We start from the raw sequence: 18,929 nt of genomic DNA on the forward strand, positions 1-18,929 counted from the left end.
CTATGTCTAAAAATTTAAATCTGGTTCACGAGACTGGATAACGAAATAATTGTCGGTAAGGAAATAACGCGGAATCGTTTAACGCAGTTATTGTTCTAGGAGATATAGAGATTGAGGGCTTTCCTGTGGACAAGACCAAAGGACTTTAAAGCCTTATTTTTTTCGGTGGACTCGTGATCAATACAGAAAACATCTTGTCATAATTATGCGATAAAACTTAACTTTTCACATCACCTACCTATTCAGAAAAGAGCTTTTTCTTCCCTGTTAGGAGGGATCAAATTGTCACTTTTCTGTTGTAGCCGTTGTAAGATATTTTGTTGCCAGTATAAAATATTAATACAATGAAATATGAAAACAGAATGCACATACCTAATCATTAATAATTTCTTTAAAATCTATTTTGTGCCCATTATGTAGCTAAATAATATTTTGAAAGATAATAATTTCCTCATAGATGATGTGAAAAGCAGTTCTTGGCGCATGCTCACATGGTATCAAAATTATTTCCACCTGAGGCTAACGCCTCTACGGACGGATACGGATACTAACGCTTGAATTTCTCATGACACACAGAAACGTCCCCGCCGTAAATATGTCATTACGACACAACCTATTATTATTGCATTCAAATAGTTTACTATTGTCCACAGGAAAAACTTATTTTGTTATTTCTACCCAGATTCAAATAACTTGTATACCTATTTGACGTGCTAATACACGCAGCATGTTAACATTTTATTAAAGCTGCGACCGTAATAATTACGTCGTAACTGTATTGTATTCCAATTACTTTACTACGGTTGTATCATTTATTTCATTTTATGACATTCAATAAAATATTCTTAATGTTCCATTTCCTGGCTAGAAGTCGTAAAATGTTGTAACACACCACGGGTAATAAATAAATCCTGGTATTATCGCGTACTTTATATGTATCGTTTAACCCTTCAAGTGGCAGCCATATTTTAAAAAGTCCCGAGGTGGCGGAACACCGGTTTCCGGTTGAGTAAAAAACAACCTTGGACGGCGACGGAGAACCGGGCCAAAATGGTCAAGAATGAAATAGGTTTTAATTTGTTTTTTATTCCTGAAAGTCTAATCTTTCATTGATGCAATGCCCAGTAATTTGACATCAGGCCAAAACTACCGTTAAAATCGCCAGTCTTAGCGTTGGCATAAACAACGTATAGAATGAAAATGAAGGCTATTAAATTATAGAAACGGGATTTAAAGAAGAGTTCGAAAATCTCTCGCGGCTAGAAGATATTGATGTCAACTTTAGCCTGTCTTCTCCGAGACCACGGTGACAACGCCGTCTTTGAAACGTCGGAGGTAAATTTAAAATTTAAAACGCGATTAAGTTTCTATAATTTAAAAATCGTGAATTTTTAAATTAATGAAAATGTAGGCTTTTTCATCCTTCACATCACATTAGGGAACAAAAGAGACCTTGGTTTTTACTGTTTGACGCCTATAGAAGAAATATCCATGCTCATCACACGAATAAAATGCCCTTACCAAGATTTGAACCTGGGACCATCGGCTTCGTAGGCAGGGTCACTACCCACTAGGCCAAACTGGTCGTCATTAAGAGATAACAACCAGTGTTAATTAATATTACTATTTTCCCTCAATCAGTAAGCAATTATGTTTCACGTAGTTATATTGGGCCCGGGTATGTCCTTAAACTACGTCCACAAGAGAGGTATGGGCATTGTGAATATCATCTCGCTCTGTGTGGTAGGGCACAGCACCGCGGATGTCATTCCAAATCTAGAGCAGAGCCCAACCGGGGAAGTACCTCCACCTTACAGAAAACCGCAGCCAAATAACACTAGACCCTACTCATAGTGTTGTGTTCCTGCCGGTGAGTAAGGTTGCCAGAGCTCAGCGAGGGGCGGGGTGTTAGGGTCGGCAACGTGCATTAACTCCCCTGGAGTTACAGGCGTGCATAGGCTACGGAGACTGCTTACCATCAGGCGGGCCGTATGCTTGTTTGCCACCAACGTAGTATAAAAATGATAAAAAATCACACACCTTCCCTCTCGAACGCCTTTGCCACACCCCAAAATATACCACAAGGTTTTTTCTTAGTCCCTTGTTTACCGTTCCCCTACTGCCTCATACTAATCACAGCCCAAAGGTTTTCTTTCTTCTATTCCCTTACTGCCTCATATAATCATGATTATCATAATACCTTTATCCTATATTTACCCAGCCACCGACATAAAATCGTCTACAACTCGAATTCTCGTCCTTCTCCTCAAAAGGCGTTCTACAAGGTCTTGGCCACAAAGACCAAAGGTTCTTTTCTTGGTCGCTTATCGTCCTTACCTCTACTCTGCCTCCTTTAATCAAGATGATGATATTGATGACATAATATCTACCCAACCACCGACATAAAAATCGTCTACAAACCAAATTCCCCGCCTTCCCCCCAAAAAGCGCTCTTCACGGCCTTGGCCACACTAGCCCAAAGATTTTCTTTTTCCTGGTTCGTTGTTGTCCCTTCTGCTTCCACCGGTCGCTGCACAGTTTTCTTTTTCGTGATAGTGAATTTGAACTGGATCTCGGTCTCTTCCTCTGTGTGTTTTAGGACGTTGGAGATACAGGTTTGAAGAGATCCTAGAAGAAGAAGAAATAGAAAAATTGTGAACTTTTAGGGGAAATACCAGAGTTTAATAAACTATACTAGGAATTTAATAGCATTACTAGCATATCTAAACGTGATAGATATCTGCAAGAATAGTAAGCGTAGCTATTATAGATTATATGAACATGCAGAAAAACTTAAGTCCAATCCTGAAAGATATTAAGGGTACTGGAACCTGGTTTAGTGTGGGGATTTATGACTTATACCAGCCAAGAAAACAAGAGAGATAAATTAAATTGCAAATATGACTGTGGAAGTTGTATTCGGGTGAAGATAAAATAGAACACAAATATGAAGATGTAAGGTGTATTTGGTTCATAATTGGGTACTTGACAAATGTTGAATATTATAACAAAATTTAACAACATGGATAGAAAATGAGCCATCCATTATAAAAAAGGAATTTGGAATTTAAAAACACATACTGAGATTAAAAAAAAAGACAAAGCCCCAAAGTCTCAAAAAAATTTTTTTTTTTACTTTCCAAAAGAGTAAAGAACAATGGTATCATGTATTCCTTACATTTTATTGAACAATAAGTTGTATGACAGCTATATACATAAACGCAATATTTCAGGGTCAAAATAGCAATTTTCTTGATCTTCCATACATTTAGGACAGACTTATGTAATGTGACGTCACATTACAATATCATTTTGTTACAGGCGTTTCAATCGTCGAGTGCGAGCGTCAGACTTTATTTCTCATTTATTTTTCGATTGACATTATTTACAAAAAACTGTCAAGTAGCCAATTCTGTCGTACAGCCAGCATCAAAAGTAGCGGATCAAACAGCGCTTCAAAAGTTTCTACCATTCTGTAACAGCTTAACAAAAAGTAATATTTTAAAATATATATTTTAGAGTCTAAATGGTTCTAAATATACAAGGTGATTTCTGTGTCGTGATCCAGAACCACTTTTTCTGACTCTGTAAATGATTCACATTATCATATGGTAGTATTTGATTAAAATATAATTCGTGATTTTTTTCTTATTTTTAAGTAAAATTAACCTTATACTAAGTAATCATGGTCACCCTATGACTTTTGACATATGCTGTATGGAAAGCGACAAGACGTCACATTGAGTAGGGTGACGCAGTTGTATGCAAAAAAAAAATTCTACTGGTCATCTGAAAAATAATCATCATTATTGTTGATAATAAATAATTAGCAACATCATTAGGATCATCTTTGAATTCTGTATGATGTATAGTTCTCTTGCTCCGTGACCCCGAAATCACCCTGTATTTTTAAATATACATTTTAGAGTCAGAGAGTTAGAGGTTCTAAATATAGAACCATTACTTTTTGTTAAGCTGTTACGGAATGGTAGAAACTTTTGAAGCGTTGTTTGATCCGCTACTTATAATACTGAGTATATACGTTTGAGTACATACTCGTGGATGTGAATTTTACATATTTACCTACATTGAGAAAAGTTATTCGAAATATCAGATATTTATGGCGCGTTGTTTCATCCGCTACTTTTGATGCTGACTGTACGAGGAACTAATAAAATAAACTTTAAAATATTTGTACAAATATACCTGCAATATTAGTAGAAAGCGCCGTAATTGCTGTATCAATGCCACCAGGCGTCGCCACACAAGACTTAAAAGATGCGTCCCTATTATCCTCCACTAAACTATTCTTCAGCTCAACAGGACTGTCCTTAAAGTCAATAGCCCTCGGCACGTTATCGGTTTCCTGGCGGTTGTTGATCGGTGTGCGCGCCATGGTGTCCGGGGTTCGAGTGGTGTCAGGGGTCCGATGCGTGTTGGGAGTTTGGGAAGTTTGTGGGCTGAAGGCGTTCTGCTCGAAGCGGTTGATGAGAGCTTGGAAGCGGGGGTTGACGTTGAAGCGGGCTTTCGTTGGGCCGGGGGTGAGCATGCGTTTTGGTTTGCGAAACACTGGAAAAATGTTTACATGATATTAATTTACTGTTTTTAAAAATTGAAAGGAGGAATAGATATGTTTTTGATGGCTGTTGGATCCGCAACACCCAGATCATTGAAATAGAATAGAAGAGATAGGTAAAGATATTATCCATTTAAGAGCGCTGGTGGCCTAGCGGTAAGAGCGTGCGACTTGCAATCCGGAGGTCGCGGGTTCAAACCCCGGCTCGTACCAATGAGTTTTTCGGAACTTATGTACGAAATATCATTTGATATTTACCAGTCGCTTTTCGGTGAAGGAAAACATCGCGAGGAAACCGGACTAATCCCAACAAGGCCTAGTTTACCCTCTGGGTCGGAAGGGCAGATGGCAGTCGCTTTCGTAAAAATTAGTGCCTACGCCAAATCTTGGGATTAGTTGTCAAGCGGACCCCAGGCTCCCATGAGCCGTGGCAAAATGCCGGGACAACGCGAGGAAGAAGAAGAAGAAGATAGGTAAAGATAGATAAAACTTATTTATTCGTGACGATCACAAAACATGTACGAACATGTACAGACAACAAAAGCAAGAAAAGAAGGAAATCAAAAAGCACGAAATGGACCCAACTCAGCATAATGCTAGCTATAAAGCCAACGATGGTCTTCCGTACACATAATGGTACATATAAAACTGTTACAAGAATAATTACGGAAACAAAGAACTATAGTTACGAGTTATGAACGCGACCATACAATCTGACAACGCTAGCATCTGCTAGCGCCAGCGGCGGATTGCGGAACTAACACTGACTGCAAGCAAGTCAAAACTATGTTAACCTAAATTGTATGATCGCACCATGGGAAAAAACCTTATATCGTTGCAATGAGCATTTGTAGCTTAGTAATTAATAGGCGTTACATTACGGAATTCCATAATGGTTAATAAAAAAATATTGCTTTTCAGTACTAACCCGTTAACAAAAGTACAAAAAAGTGGCCAAGTGCGAGTCGGACTCGCCCATGAAGGGTTCCGGACAGGACATACGGACGGACAGACAGACATGACGAATCCATGAGGGTTCCGTTTTTTGCCATTTTGCTACGGAACCCTAAAAATCGACTAGAGTTTTGCCTCTCTACGAGGCATCATGAGCAGTGGCAACGGAACGAGAAGGCCTGGTTGATGGCCGAATTGGCCGACCAGTAGCATTCTTTCGTGAAGCAAAGCAATATTTTGGTTTTAATTGATGGTACAGACCTCTTTTAAGCTGTGGCTCTGGCTGGAACACAGTACCATCAGCAAATTTGACTCGCTTGGTCCTTGTGTCCTGCTCTGCACTCTCCGCGCTGCCCACGCGCCGGCTCGATATAATGCTCTTCAGTTTAGGCTTGCTGTCAGACTGTTCTGTTTGCTCTGTGTTCTCGTCGGTTGGCTCAGTTGGTTCGGGCTCGGTCTGCTCTGTACGTTCCTCTGTCTACAACGATTAAAAGTTGTTATTAAATGTACACTAAAAGAAACATAACACTAACCAATATTGGCCTAAGAGTAACAAAACATTTAGTTACAACTTAAACATAAATTAAGTCATGCCAACTATGTGTTAGAATATGTTAATCAAAATTTATTTCTTTCATATATTCTATAATCAACGAATTCGGCTTATCATTTTTTGCAGTGTAGAGGAATTGAAAGTCAATTTTACATAAGTACTTTTGGCAGCCACTCGGGATCATATCCTATAATACTCGCATGTCAGACATGCACAGACTGCAATTACAAAGTGTGGGAATGCCACAATAAATATCACATTTATACGAGTATAGTAGGTAATTTGACTTTTAGGGAGACACATTCACACTCAAATGGGTCACAGTTATCTTAAACGAACTCTGAATATCGGACTTTAGTCATCTCCTCCTGCCTCCCACCATACAAAATTAAAGCTAAGGAAATTTGAATCGATCTGTATATTTAATTAATTTGAATTGAATTTGTTAGAAAATTTTATGAGACAAATGAAATGCGACTTTGTTTATTTTAATGAAGGTTGACATTCCATCGAAACTGAGTGTACATCGTAATGTACATTGGGCGGCACAAAGCTAGTCAGGGTCGTACAGTCGAGGTCTAAAAGAAAATTTCAACGCAAATAATTTCACAAAATAAAATAATAGGTACAGTCAAGTGTAAAAATATGGGTGTACACATCTTACTCAAAAATATGTCCCATAGCATCTTATTCCAGTGTGATAAGAGCGTAGTACCATATTTATGAGACGATTCTTTCGATACATATTTTTGCATTTGACTGTACAATAATAAATAATAAATATTATAGGACATTATTACACAAATTGACTAAGTCCCACAGTAAGCTCAATAAGGCTTGTGTTGAGGGTACTTAGACAACGACAAATATCCATGCTCATCACACGAATAAATGCCCTTACCAGGATTTGAACCCGGGACCATCGGCTTCATAGGCAGGGTCACTATCCACTAGGCCAAACCGGTCGTCAAACAACAAACACAATGGTTAACACAATGGTTACAATGGTCTTAATATAATCGCAATAAGGTCGTAAAGAGGTCAGTTCGTGGTTCAGAAGGCAATAATTCATGCTTAATTGGTCGCATCGATATCTTATATCCCAGAATATCGTGAACGATAAATTATACAAAAATAGAGTCATAATTATTGTCTTAAGTGCTTATCGATTCTATGACATTTATAAAACAAGTTTATTTTTGTCTAATGTATGTTTGATAAGTCAAACCCAAGTTAGTGTCACGAATATCGTAAAATAAATTAAGCCGGCTACGTGTGGGTGGAATTATTTTGATCATTGTTGACATTCCTAGATGCTAATAATTTCGTTGCGGCAGTTAAGTATTAGTATTTACATCGGACTGATTTTATTCGATGCCGCAGCAAACGTGTTATTGCGGGCCAGATGCCGTCAGTGAGCATAACATTTCTTTAAGTAATGAGATTACTATTTGCAGTGTACAACACTATAAAATAACATGAAAGGAACGAAAGAATTATGTATCATATTTTTAATGTGATTACAATTGATCTAATCCACATATCGTCTATACTTGCTCATACTCGTGTCTGATATACGTATCTAATATATACATACGAGGTTGAGTAAGTATAGCGACGATATTAACTTAATAACCTTAAACTGAAATAGATGTCATATACTCGTACTAAAGAAAGAGTAAGGATACTCTTCGCCCTGCGGTGGAAGAATACGTTTAACGCCCTGACCACTAGGCCACCCGGCCACGGCAGTACCTGTTTCAAATTCTGGACTGTATGTATATGTTGAAAGGCTAAGAGGTTTTAATACTTTTATTCAACTCTATTAAAGGGCAAGCAGTACATTCAGCAGGGCACCTTCTATATATACAAATGTTAAATTAAAACCCACAACGTCAGATATGTAAAATAATGTAACTTTTGTCATGTCAACGATGATTTAAAATATCACAAAGCATCTTCGTCTTAAGGGGCTCCCCGCGGTTTTCATCGATTTTTGGCGAGTTTTGAATCGTTACTCCTTCATTTGCACTACAGATAGAATTATAAGAAAAACTGCTATCGGCTCTTTAATCTTTTGTCTCCATTTTTGTCTGACGGATTTTGAATGAAACTAATGCTTATTTTTTATGATTTTTACAAACATTGTCTAAACAAACACTATTTTCGTTACTAGACTGCTATGAAGGATCTTACATATATGAGATCTACATATTTGGGTTCGTCTTTGATGTGTTTAAAATTTTGTCAGAGAGTTTAATTTTAAAATAATTAACAAAAAAGTTATGGCCAGAAAACCAGTTTTTGACCTAAAATTCTTCAACTTTGATGCCAAATATCTCGAAGATAATGAACTTTGAAGTGAATATGGGATACTATATTGCTTACAGCCGTTGTTGTTAATATAATTAGCTACTAAAAATATTAGAAGACTAAGGGATTCAGATCGAAGGTCATTGGCATTAGGGACCCCCTTAAAACTATTTTCCAATCTCTCTAGACAATGATACAATACTATTTTGTTCTTCGGTTTCTATTCTACACGTATCATTAGAAGCGGCGTTGCAGTCCTTTCGGCCACTTTCGAAATCAGTTGAGAAAACAGAAAGCATTGCTAAAGTATGGCGTGCTTATAGTTTTATACATATTTTCCATTTTCAAAATTATCTTGCTTTCGAAGTTAATCCAATGCATCTTACTATTTAATTAACTCGACAAATCGCGTTAGGATAAGCGTCATTGTCCCACGGCCATTGTGAAGCGTCCGCGCGCGAAACGCGATTCCAATCCAATCTGATTGGAACCAACTTTTACACAATTGTCCACTTTTCTGACGAAAAGAATGAATTACAGATTTGAAATTGATTCGCGATTGTTCGTTAAGCTCAGACAATTTCATAGAATCACGGAGATAGTAATATTTCTCATTACGTTTTGACTTACGGAGACTAAAGAAGAGAGATTATGTTTTTAGCAGTATTTAAATTTGTCTGAGTGTTAAACACTCAGACAAATTTAAATACTGCTGTGTGTACATCATGTGTTGGAGTAGCATAATCATAGCAATTGTGTGTACATCATGTGTTGGAGTAGCATAATCATAGCAATTGTAGACGAGATAGTATCATAGTGTATCTTACTCTGTTTCCATCAGGTTGTGGGCTGTCAGCCTGCTCGATCTCAGACAAAGGCGAATCAGTTTGCGTTGAAAACATTGCCCATCCTCCAGGTACGGAATGAGTTGGAGTGCTCGTAGTTACAGCCAGTGCAGCGGCAGCGAGGGATTGTGGACGGGAATTTGGTGTCGTCATCTCTGGTTCGACTGAAAATAGATCAGGATTGAAATGTATTGTACAAATTCAGATGTAGTTGTTTATGAGTAGTTGTGAACGGCTGGAAAGCGATTGTAAAAATAATTCTATTCTCAATCTTATTCCAGCACTAATAAGCATAAATTCTAAATGGTTCATTTATGACAGTTTCTTAAATGCGATCCACGGCCATCTTCGTCCATCGCCTACTGCTGCGCTAGTAGAAGTTTTATCACGTGAAGAGTGGCACTGCGTTTTACGCCCGGCGTCTTGGGCGTAGCAGTTTCGGTGAATGATATAAAAAATTTAAATAAACTATGAGTATTAATACTTACCAGTTCCTGAGTCCAGGTCCGGCGATCCTCGGCCATCTTCGTCTAATGCTTGCTGCCGCGCCAACAGAAGTTTCTTCACGTGGGGAGTGGCGCTGCGTTTCAGGCGGGGCGTCTTGGGCGCTACCGTTCCCGTGAATGACACCTTTCAATCATTGATGATACAAAAATATCAAAATATCGCGAGCCACGCTAAAATTATAAATAATTTTTTACGGTTCAACCCTCGTGAAATATTGCAGAGAACTTATGTTCGTCATATGATTGATTCTCACAATTTCGGTTTACTGGCAGCAGATAACGATGCGCGGTTAATGGAACTTGGAGACAGTGCTTAAAATGGAAACCTAGCCTAGGTCCTCCGAAACATTTCGTTCGTACGTTAGTTGAACCGTAAAATTACAATATTGATAACTTTGAATTCCTCGACCGACCATATAAGTAAAGTATGTGTACAAATACAAACGCAAAAGTTAAAAGCGACGAAAGAGCTTGTAGACTGTCTTACGCTATAATCGGTCTTGCCCATATTTACCTAAAATATATTTACTTTCGGACTCGCGTCTCCATCTTCTGATTCCATGGTTCATAATCAACTAAATACTTCCTCCTAACTATAGGAGTAATAACAGCTGTCTTAATATTCTCCACTTCACCACTCTTGTAACAACAAAACAAATGTATTACCTTTGGACTCATGTCTCCATCCTCTGGCTCCGTATCACTCGGTTCATAATCAACTAAATATTTCCTCCTAACTATAGGAGTAATAACAGCTGTCTTATTATTCTTCTCCACTTCTTCCCCACTCATATCTTCAATTATCTTCTCATAGAGCGAATCGAAGCGCTCATCTGCTACTCTCAAACTCGATTTGCTATAGTTGAAAATGAAAAAAATGTTGTTTACGTTACGAAATAAAATAAAAGTTTATTTATGTTAGAGTCGGCAACGAGCATGCAACACTCCTGGAGTTGCATGATCGCTTACCATTAGGCGAGCCGTATGCTAAATGTCAGCTGGAAGATCCCTTTTAGGGATAAGTTCGCCTTTGTACGTAACATGTTTTTGTCTGTTTTGTGTTAACCTGTTTATGTGCAATAAAGTGACATACATACATACATTTATTTTATTTGGTGTGAAATGAAAAATATATTATGCTTATATATAACTCCAAAATGGATGACACTCAGCATATGCCGATCACTGGACTCCTTAGCCATGACGCTTCAGAGCAACAAAGAGAAACAAACTATAAAATAAAAAAGAAACAAAGGTAACATATAGAAGAGCCTCGCGTCGAATGATAGTCCCTATGATAGCTCCTTCAAGTCGCCTTTGGTTGGGCTTAATTTAAAAAATAATAGAATAAATATAAACATGTTCATCGTATTTTTATTACTTTAACGTTACATTTGTACATAAATTAGTGTGCTAAACTTCAAAAAAATGTCTACAAAAAATGTATGTGATAGCTATACACTCTATATCGTTTAAGTCTCATTTTAAAATGTACCTTTTAAATAAACAAATTGCAGGAATACCGCACGGGTACTTGGTTGCAGATTACCGAATCTAGTCTGTATGTGTACAAACTCTTTATATTATTGTAGGCCGTTTTATACTCGACATCTGATATAATAAGGTACTACTATACACCAACACGCACCACACTTTTACATAATCCATACTACGACACTTATTATTATTTTATAGGCATGCTACTAAATATTTATGTATATATACGTTTTTTTTTTGTTACATCGTGAATCGTTGGTGATCTAGGTTCTAGCAGAATTATCAGTGCTTCACCTGAAAGAGTGGAGCGTATTACTGAGCCAGACCCCTTTTGTTTTGCTGCAACGCACACACCACACATTACCTTTTATTGATGCTTTTTGTTCTTTATTTAATTTTTATTTTGGTGTTGCTATTGTTTGTATTATTTTTTCGTTTAGTTGTGTGTATTGTGGCAAGCGAATAAATGGTTTATCTATCTATCTATCTACAGTGTGGAAAGATAAGTCGAGCCCTGGAGGTAAACTTACAAACCATAAATCCTTAAGCTGGCTCATTTTACTTAAAGGAGACATTCCATTCCAAAGTTAATGTTAGATTTAACGATCATTTTTATTTTTAAGACCAAATGTTTGTTAGAGAAATTTTATCCTGAATAATAATAATATCAATAAGTATAATAAATTAGGGAGTGTTTGTTTTTTTAATTTTAGTTGGTTCGAGTCCCGGGCGAGGCAAGCGAGTTTTAGAAAATCTTTGAATGCAATTTTGTTTCTTTTTAAAAATAAAGGAATGTCTCCTTTAAGTAAAATGAGCCCGCTTAAGGATTTAAGGTAGTTTCCCTCCAGGGCCCGACTTATCTTTCCACACTGTATATTCAAAGGAACTGTAATATGACCAGTCGACGCGAGAGGGTATAGAAATTACCTGTGGTCCACCAATTCCGAAAGGCTTGTGCATTTGTCTATATCAGAAAGCTCGTCCATGGTTGTAAACACCTTTCCGCACTTAGAGCAATGCAGAGGTAGATGCTCCTGTAAGTGGATGAGGAACGCCGGGCAAAGTTGGTCTGGTTGGCACAGGAAGGGATTTTCACGGCAGATGGGACAGTCGTAGGGGAGACCGTGGACGGTTCGCTCGTGTCGGCGGCGGCAGTCGGCGCAACAGAAGACTTGTTGGCAGACTATGCAAGTTACCTGGAACAGACTTAACGTGTTTACACAAAGCTTGGCAGTTGCGTCAATTCAGGCCAATAGTAAAACGATTCACCATTTCATTAAATGTTCCTTTCATCAAGATTAAGTTTAGTATCATATTATACTTCAATGGTTCCCTTTAAGTATGACTTTATCTCCAAGTAGGTAAGTGTTACTTTTCAGGCCTAGGACATTCCGAAACTTAAACTCGCATTTTTGTTAAAAAATACTTACTGAAAATTTGCGCAACTTTTTCATGGAATGACCTATATATATACATATATATATAACATAATTGTTGAATTAAAATCAACCTCTTAATTGCAATTTTTTTCCAAAAAGATAGCAAACCTATAAGAAACTCCTTTAACAAAGTCACGGGTATTCTAAAAACAATTAGTTGTCATTTTTAGGGTTCCGTAGTCAACTAGGAACCCTTATAGTTTCGCCATGTCCGTCTGTCTGTCTGTCTGTCTGTCTGTATGTCTGTCTGTCTGTCTGTCTGTCTGTCTGTCTGTCTGTCTGTCCGAGGCTTTGCTCCGTGGTTGTTAGTGCTAGAAAACTGAAATTTGGCATGGATATATAAATCAATAAAGCCGACAAAGTCGTACAATAAAATCTAAATTTTTTTTTTTTTTAGGGTACCTCCCCTACACGTAAAGTGGGGTGAAATTTTTTTTTCGCTTCAACCCTAGAGTGTGGGGTATCGTTGGAAAGGTCTTTCAAAATAATAGGGGTTTTCAAGAAACATTTTTTGATAAAGTGAATATATTCGGAGATAATCGCTCCGAAAGAAAAAAAAAATGTCCCCCCCCCCCTAACTTTTAACCCATAGGTCCAAAAAATATGAAAAAAATCGTGGAAGTAGAGCTTAAGAAAGACATTAAATGAAAACTATAGCGGACATGATCAGTTTAGCTGTTTTTGAGTTATCGCAAAAAGTTTTCCCTTCATAGTAAAAAGACTTACTTTAATTAGGTACTGATTATGCAAATTTGCCTATTTGTTTAACTGTGGTAAAAGGTACCGTTTCATCCCTTGGTTAACAATTTACTATACTTTAAGCTCCAGTTTAGCTTATTGTGACGGAAGAGTAACTACGGAACCCTACACTGAGCGTGGCCCGACATGCTCTTGGCCGGTTTTTCTTATTATAAATAAACACTCTTAACCTTAACCAAATCTATTCTATGTACGTGAACTCATCAACACGAATTTGAGGACAGTTAAAATCGAAGGTACGAGTATCGTCTCAGAGGATAAAGTTTCTCTTGTCCCTCATCCCTCGCGGTGGCCTTAGTGGGCTAAAGGGGCCGAGTGGGCAGTGGGCTTTATCGCTCGCGAGAGTAATGGACGATGGCCTGAGCCCACTTCACGTTCCATTCATACGTAGATAGGAACAGCGAGTGCATTGATGGTGAAACGCTGATATTAAGGCATTGATGAATAATATAAATGTCAGAGTTATTTATTTTTAATACGTCACTGTTTTTGATTAAATAATGATAATAAGATAATAATTAAACTTTCAAGAATTCTTAGAAGAAATTTTAAGAAGAGGCCACTTGGAGTTGTTTGTCAATAAATTCACGAACACGACAAAACACCTCATTCATAAATCCTTTTACAGTACATGTGGTGCTACTTTTCCGCACTAGTGCGTAAATTAGCACATTATGTAACTATGTCGAAAATTTAAAGGGTCACATGTACTGTAAAACATTGTACGATACATGTGCGAATAGGTAATTCGCAACTCGTGTCGATTTAAAACACTCCCTTCGTTCGTGTTTTAATTTATCGCCACTCGTTACGAATTTCCTATTTTTCGCATTTGTATCGTAATGTACTATTATAGTGTTAATTAATTACAAAGGACATTAATTAATTAAATTCATTAAAAAAATATTTTGTCGTTATCAATATTGTGTACCTAATGTTTTTTTTTTCTTTCCTGTTTATTAAGTGACGTGTATATTTAGGTTTATTTAGTTTTAGGTGTATGTGTGTGTGTGTGTGTGTGTGTGTTTTTTTTTTTTATTTTCATTTTGTATGTTTTTGACATGTACGTTTATACCGTATTAAACGATTTGAGTTATATTATAATTAAAATTAGTTCAAAATCAATAAACTTCAGAAACATTTAAAACTTTTGAATGTTTTGAACACATTTTAAAACATATTAATATACAAATAAAAACATACATGTGTAAACACATAAATTTCCGATAGACCCGTTTTTCAATAATTATGATATAAAAAATCAGAAAATGGGATAGGAACATTCACCTAGTCTTGACTTTATTAGAGCTGATTACTGCCCGTATCAGTCTAGATGAGAGTTGGTTAAGTAGGCAAATGTCCAAAATTGTCTTAACGTACCTTTATTATTTTTAAATTAAGACCGAGTTTGAAACTGTGAACTATATTGAACACCTTTACTATATTTAGTCAAAACTCAATTATAGAAACCTCGTTTAACATCTGTGATTATCATAGTGTAAACATCATCTACACATAATTAACCACAATTAATAGCAAACTGCGATGAAAGCTACACGGATTACTCGTGTGGTTGACTTAGTAAACAAATAAATTGGATCTACTAATTTAGTTCAGCATCGTTAATTTTCGTTTACCGTAACATGTCTCTAAAATTTGTAGATCAGTGAGTAAGATGAAAGATTCAGATTCAGATTCAGATTTTTTATTGGTAAAAAAATACAGATTTTTACACGTCAAATAAAAATAACATACTCTTAATTTAAGATAGACTTAAATGTGCGGTATAGCTATAATTAAATTACAATTTCAAAATGTCAGTTATTTACTAAATGTCGGGTAAGGCCGTAATAGGCCTAATATTAGTGTAATAGGCCGCAAACGAGCAGACGAGCCGCCTGATGGGAAGCAGTCATCGCCGCCCATGGACATAAGTAACATCGGAGGAGCCACTTATGCGTTGCCAACCTTTGAGAACCCTAAATACCTGCTTCTTGAAGAACCCCATGTCGTAGCGTAAGGGAAACACCTCAGAAGGTAGCTCATTTGCATGTTCTGGGCAAAAACGAGCGAGATGCCCGCTTGTTCTTGGTTTGCCATGTGTCGAGAAAGGAGAGTTCTTCAAGGCTAGAGTAAATAGGTATCTCATAGGTAAGCGTGCTCCACCGTAGACCGCATCATCACTTACCATCAGGTGTGATCGTGGTCAAACGCCTGCCTATCCTCCATAAAAAAAAAGGATGAACTTTGTTTCTTTGGCGGGAGGTGCGGTGATAAAAACGCGACAGTGGCACCAATTCGAAAAGTTCTTCAGAACATTCCCCATTGTACAGGCATGTGCCCAGCAGTGGGACGTATTTAAGCTCAATTATTGTTATTTTATTGATTAATACTTATAACACATACTCGTACTCGTACAATGTATAGCAATTTATAATGTAATGTAATGTTATGAAATAAATAAATATCATATCATCTATAACACAGGAACAAATATATTTGATTGAACTCCTGATCCTAACTTCTCCCATGAGACAAGTATGTTTGTTTAAGATTGTCACATAATACATATTTATTAAGTGGCGTTCATTAATTTGTGTTGCCTGTGACAAGATCAGATATTATACATCGTTTTTAGGGTTCCGTAGCCAAATGGCAAAAAACGGAACCCTTATAGATTCGTCATGTCCGTCTGTCTGTCCGATTATGTCACAGCCACTTTTTTCCGAAACTATTAGAGCTATACTGTTCAAACTTGGTAAGTAGATGTATTCTATGAATCGCATTAAGATTTTTACACAAAAATAGAAAAAAAACAATAAATTTTGGGGGTTCCCCATACTTGGAACTGAAACTCAAAAAATCTTTTTTCATCAGACCCATACGTGTGGGGTATCTATGGATAGGTCTTTAAAAATGATATTGAGGTTTCTAATATCATTTTTTTCTAAACTGAATAGTTTGCGCGAGAGACACTTCCAAAGTGGAAAAATGTGTGTCCCCCCCCCCCCGTAACTTCTAAAATAACAGAATGAAAAATCTAAAAAAAATATATGATATACATTTCCATGCAAACTTCCACCGAAAATTGGTTTGAGCGAGATCTAGTAAGTAGTTTTTTTTTAATGCGTCATAAAATTAAAAAAATAAAATTTATTTCATCAGACCCATACGTGTGGGGTATCTATGGATAGGTCTTCAAAAATGATATTTAGGTTTCTAATATCATTTTTTTCTAAACTGAATAGTTGGCGCGAGAGACACTTCCAAAGTGAAAAAAACTGTGTCCCCCCCCCTGTAACTTCTAAAATAACGGAATGAAAAATCTAAAAAAAATATATGATATACATTACCATGAAAACTTCCAACGAAAATTGGTTTGAACCAGATCTAGTAAGTAGTTTTTTTAATATGTCATAAATGGTACGGAACCCTTCATGGGCGAGTCCGACTCGCACTTGGCCGCTTTTTTTCCTCTCCACTCGACAAAAAGAGATACTAATACATTTTATAACATACTGCGACGCGAAATAAAGGCTTATTTGTATTAAATGCCACTGTCTGTTATCTTTGCCATTTCATGTGGTGTTGAATAAAAATTTTCTATGTCCATGTCTATGCTATGTTTAATAGGACTTTTATAAATTAGTTGAATTAGTTTCATTGCAGAGCTTTCCTGTGACGTTGTACCTAGCCGAAGACGTGATTTTACACTATAATAATAATAGGTGAACGTGCATAGGTACGGGTTATGATGATGATGCATGGTCTTATGATGTGGCGTTTTGCCGACTAGTGGCTACTCTGTTCTGGTCTGCTCCGGAATTCGGGATAATAATTGAGTTGTTGACCTATTTGGGAAGCCCCTACAGCCTCGTCACACGGTACGGCACGGGACGGTGACGGATAACGTGTCAATGCGTATAATAGAGACATGATCACGAATGACTACTTACCCGGAGGGCCACTGCTCTTGGAGCCGTGGACCTCGCGAATCCCAACGGCTCCAACATTTTGAAAAACAAAAAGAATCTGAATTGACAAAAGAATTCCATATAATTGGTAAATTACGACTTATAGAGGAAAATTAGGACACGATAGTATTTTGGCGGAGATGTTTCGCTCGCGACTAGCTTGTTTACCTATTTGTGAGAGGCCGTAATCGCCGCTTCGACACACGGCACGGCACGGGACGGTGACGGATCACGTCTTCGTATATCTATATACTGTGCCGTTCTACACACTGGTTGACCATTTGTAAACCTTATCGAAGACATAAGATCCACCGATGATGCTCAGTTAAGAATATTGCTGTTAGTAACCCCCAGCCCTTATCCTTAGTACTTCCTTCATATCCCTTAGTACTTTTGTATGTACTGAATTGCAGTTTGTCTTATACCCTTTAAGAGGATACCTAAATTCTGGGTTGAAATCCTACGTTCTTTTCCGTGTGCCAAGTGTTATATTTCAACAAAATCTAATCAGCCCATTTTGCTCAAATGTGTTTTAACAAACACACCCCTTGTTACGCCTCCTTGCACATCTTTGGTGGAAACACAGCTTTACCGGGTTATCTGTAAGACAGATGGCGCTGACAGCTAGTTAGATGCAACTAACCTTGTAACCGACTGGGTTAAGCACGCGTTGCTGCTATAACTCAGGCGCGTCATTTCATTACCAGCATAGAATGTTCAGAGCAGTAACTCAAGTCCATGTTAGATCAAAGATAAAATACATTTGTTCGTTACGATCACAAAACATTAAAAATTAGTATAATTACGCACACATGTATAGAAACAATCCAAAAAAATAGAACAGTAAGTCGTGCTGGTCTTCTGTAGCGCCCACACATAAAGACACATATTTTAGATACTTAATATTATGCTAAAAACCCCATCCCGTTTACGTATTAGTGTAAAAAAAGCGTTTTATCTATTTTTAAACTGCATAATCGATGAATGTTTGTTAACGACAACACAAGTACACCCGTTTGGAAAAGCTTTCTTAGGGGTACTTTTAATATATATGTAAGTTGTCTAATGACATCTCGAATACTATTACTTATACACGTTGAAATATTTTAGGTATACAATACTATTACGTTCCGTTACGCATTACTGTGAGCAACTTTAGTAAAGTTATGAGGACAACCCTGAAAATGCAAAAACAAGCATAAGTATTAAGTTTAGAATAAATTTAAAAGTGCAATTTTTACTGTCTTGGGTGAGACTCGAACTCACGGCCTCTGGATCCAAAGGCCGTGAATAGCATCGTTCGCAAACATTTCTGCTTGTTAAAAATTAATTAAGCATGAGTATTCCCTACAAAAGTTCAATTCAATTGTATGTGTCTTTTTTATCTGAACTCACTATGTAAATTTGTGAAAATTAGTCACAAATAAAACAGTTCAATTGTCACTCTTTTATAAAACGTCCAAGGTTATGTTAAGGCACACGGTACAAATGAGACGTGTTACTGCTTGAGTCA

General features: G+C 37.1%; 2 protein-coding genes across 3 annotated transcripts in view; both read right to left on the reverse strand.

Moving 5' to 3' along the window:
- The window catches only part of LOC133525472 (dopamine D2-like receptor), a 402,684-nt gene that overhangs the window by 73,933 nt on the left and 309,822 nt on the right, over nucleotides 1-18,929 (reverse strand). The window lies entirely within an intron of this gene.
- LOC133525470 (proteoglycan 4-like) overlaps nucleotides 1-18,929 on the reverse strand; it is a 58,062-nt gene that overhangs the window by 29,657 nt on the left and 9,476 nt on the right. Inside the window, exons 2-8 of the mRNA XM_061861719.1 lie at nucleotides 12,172-12,440; nucleotides 10,414-10,603; nucleotides 9,730-9,871; nucleotides 9,224-9,405; nucleotides 5,792-6,008; nucleotides 4,207-4,569; nucleotides 2,422-2,628 (exon numbers count right to left, since the gene is read on the reverse strand). Of these exons, the coding sequence (XP_061717703.1) occupies nucleotides 2,422-2,628; nucleotides 4,207-4,569; nucleotides 5,792-6,008; nucleotides 9,224-9,405; nucleotides 9,730-9,871; nucleotides 10,414-10,603; nucleotides 12,172-12,440 (1,570 nt within the window). The remainder of the gene's footprint in view (nucleotides 1-2,421; nucleotides 2,629-4,206; nucleotides 4,570-5,791; nucleotides 6,009-9,223; nucleotides 9,406-9,729; nucleotides 9,872-10,413; nucleotides 10,604-12,171; nucleotides 12,441-18,929) is intronic.

Source organism: Cydia pomonella, chromosome 15 (assembly GCF_033807575.1).
Source record: "Cydia pomonella isolate Wapato2018A chromosome 15, ilCydPomo1, whole genome shotgun sequence".
In the NCBI taxonomy this organism is placed as follows: domain Eukaryota; kingdom Metazoa; phylum Arthropoda; class Insecta; order Lepidoptera; family Tortricidae; genus Cydia; species Cydia pomonella.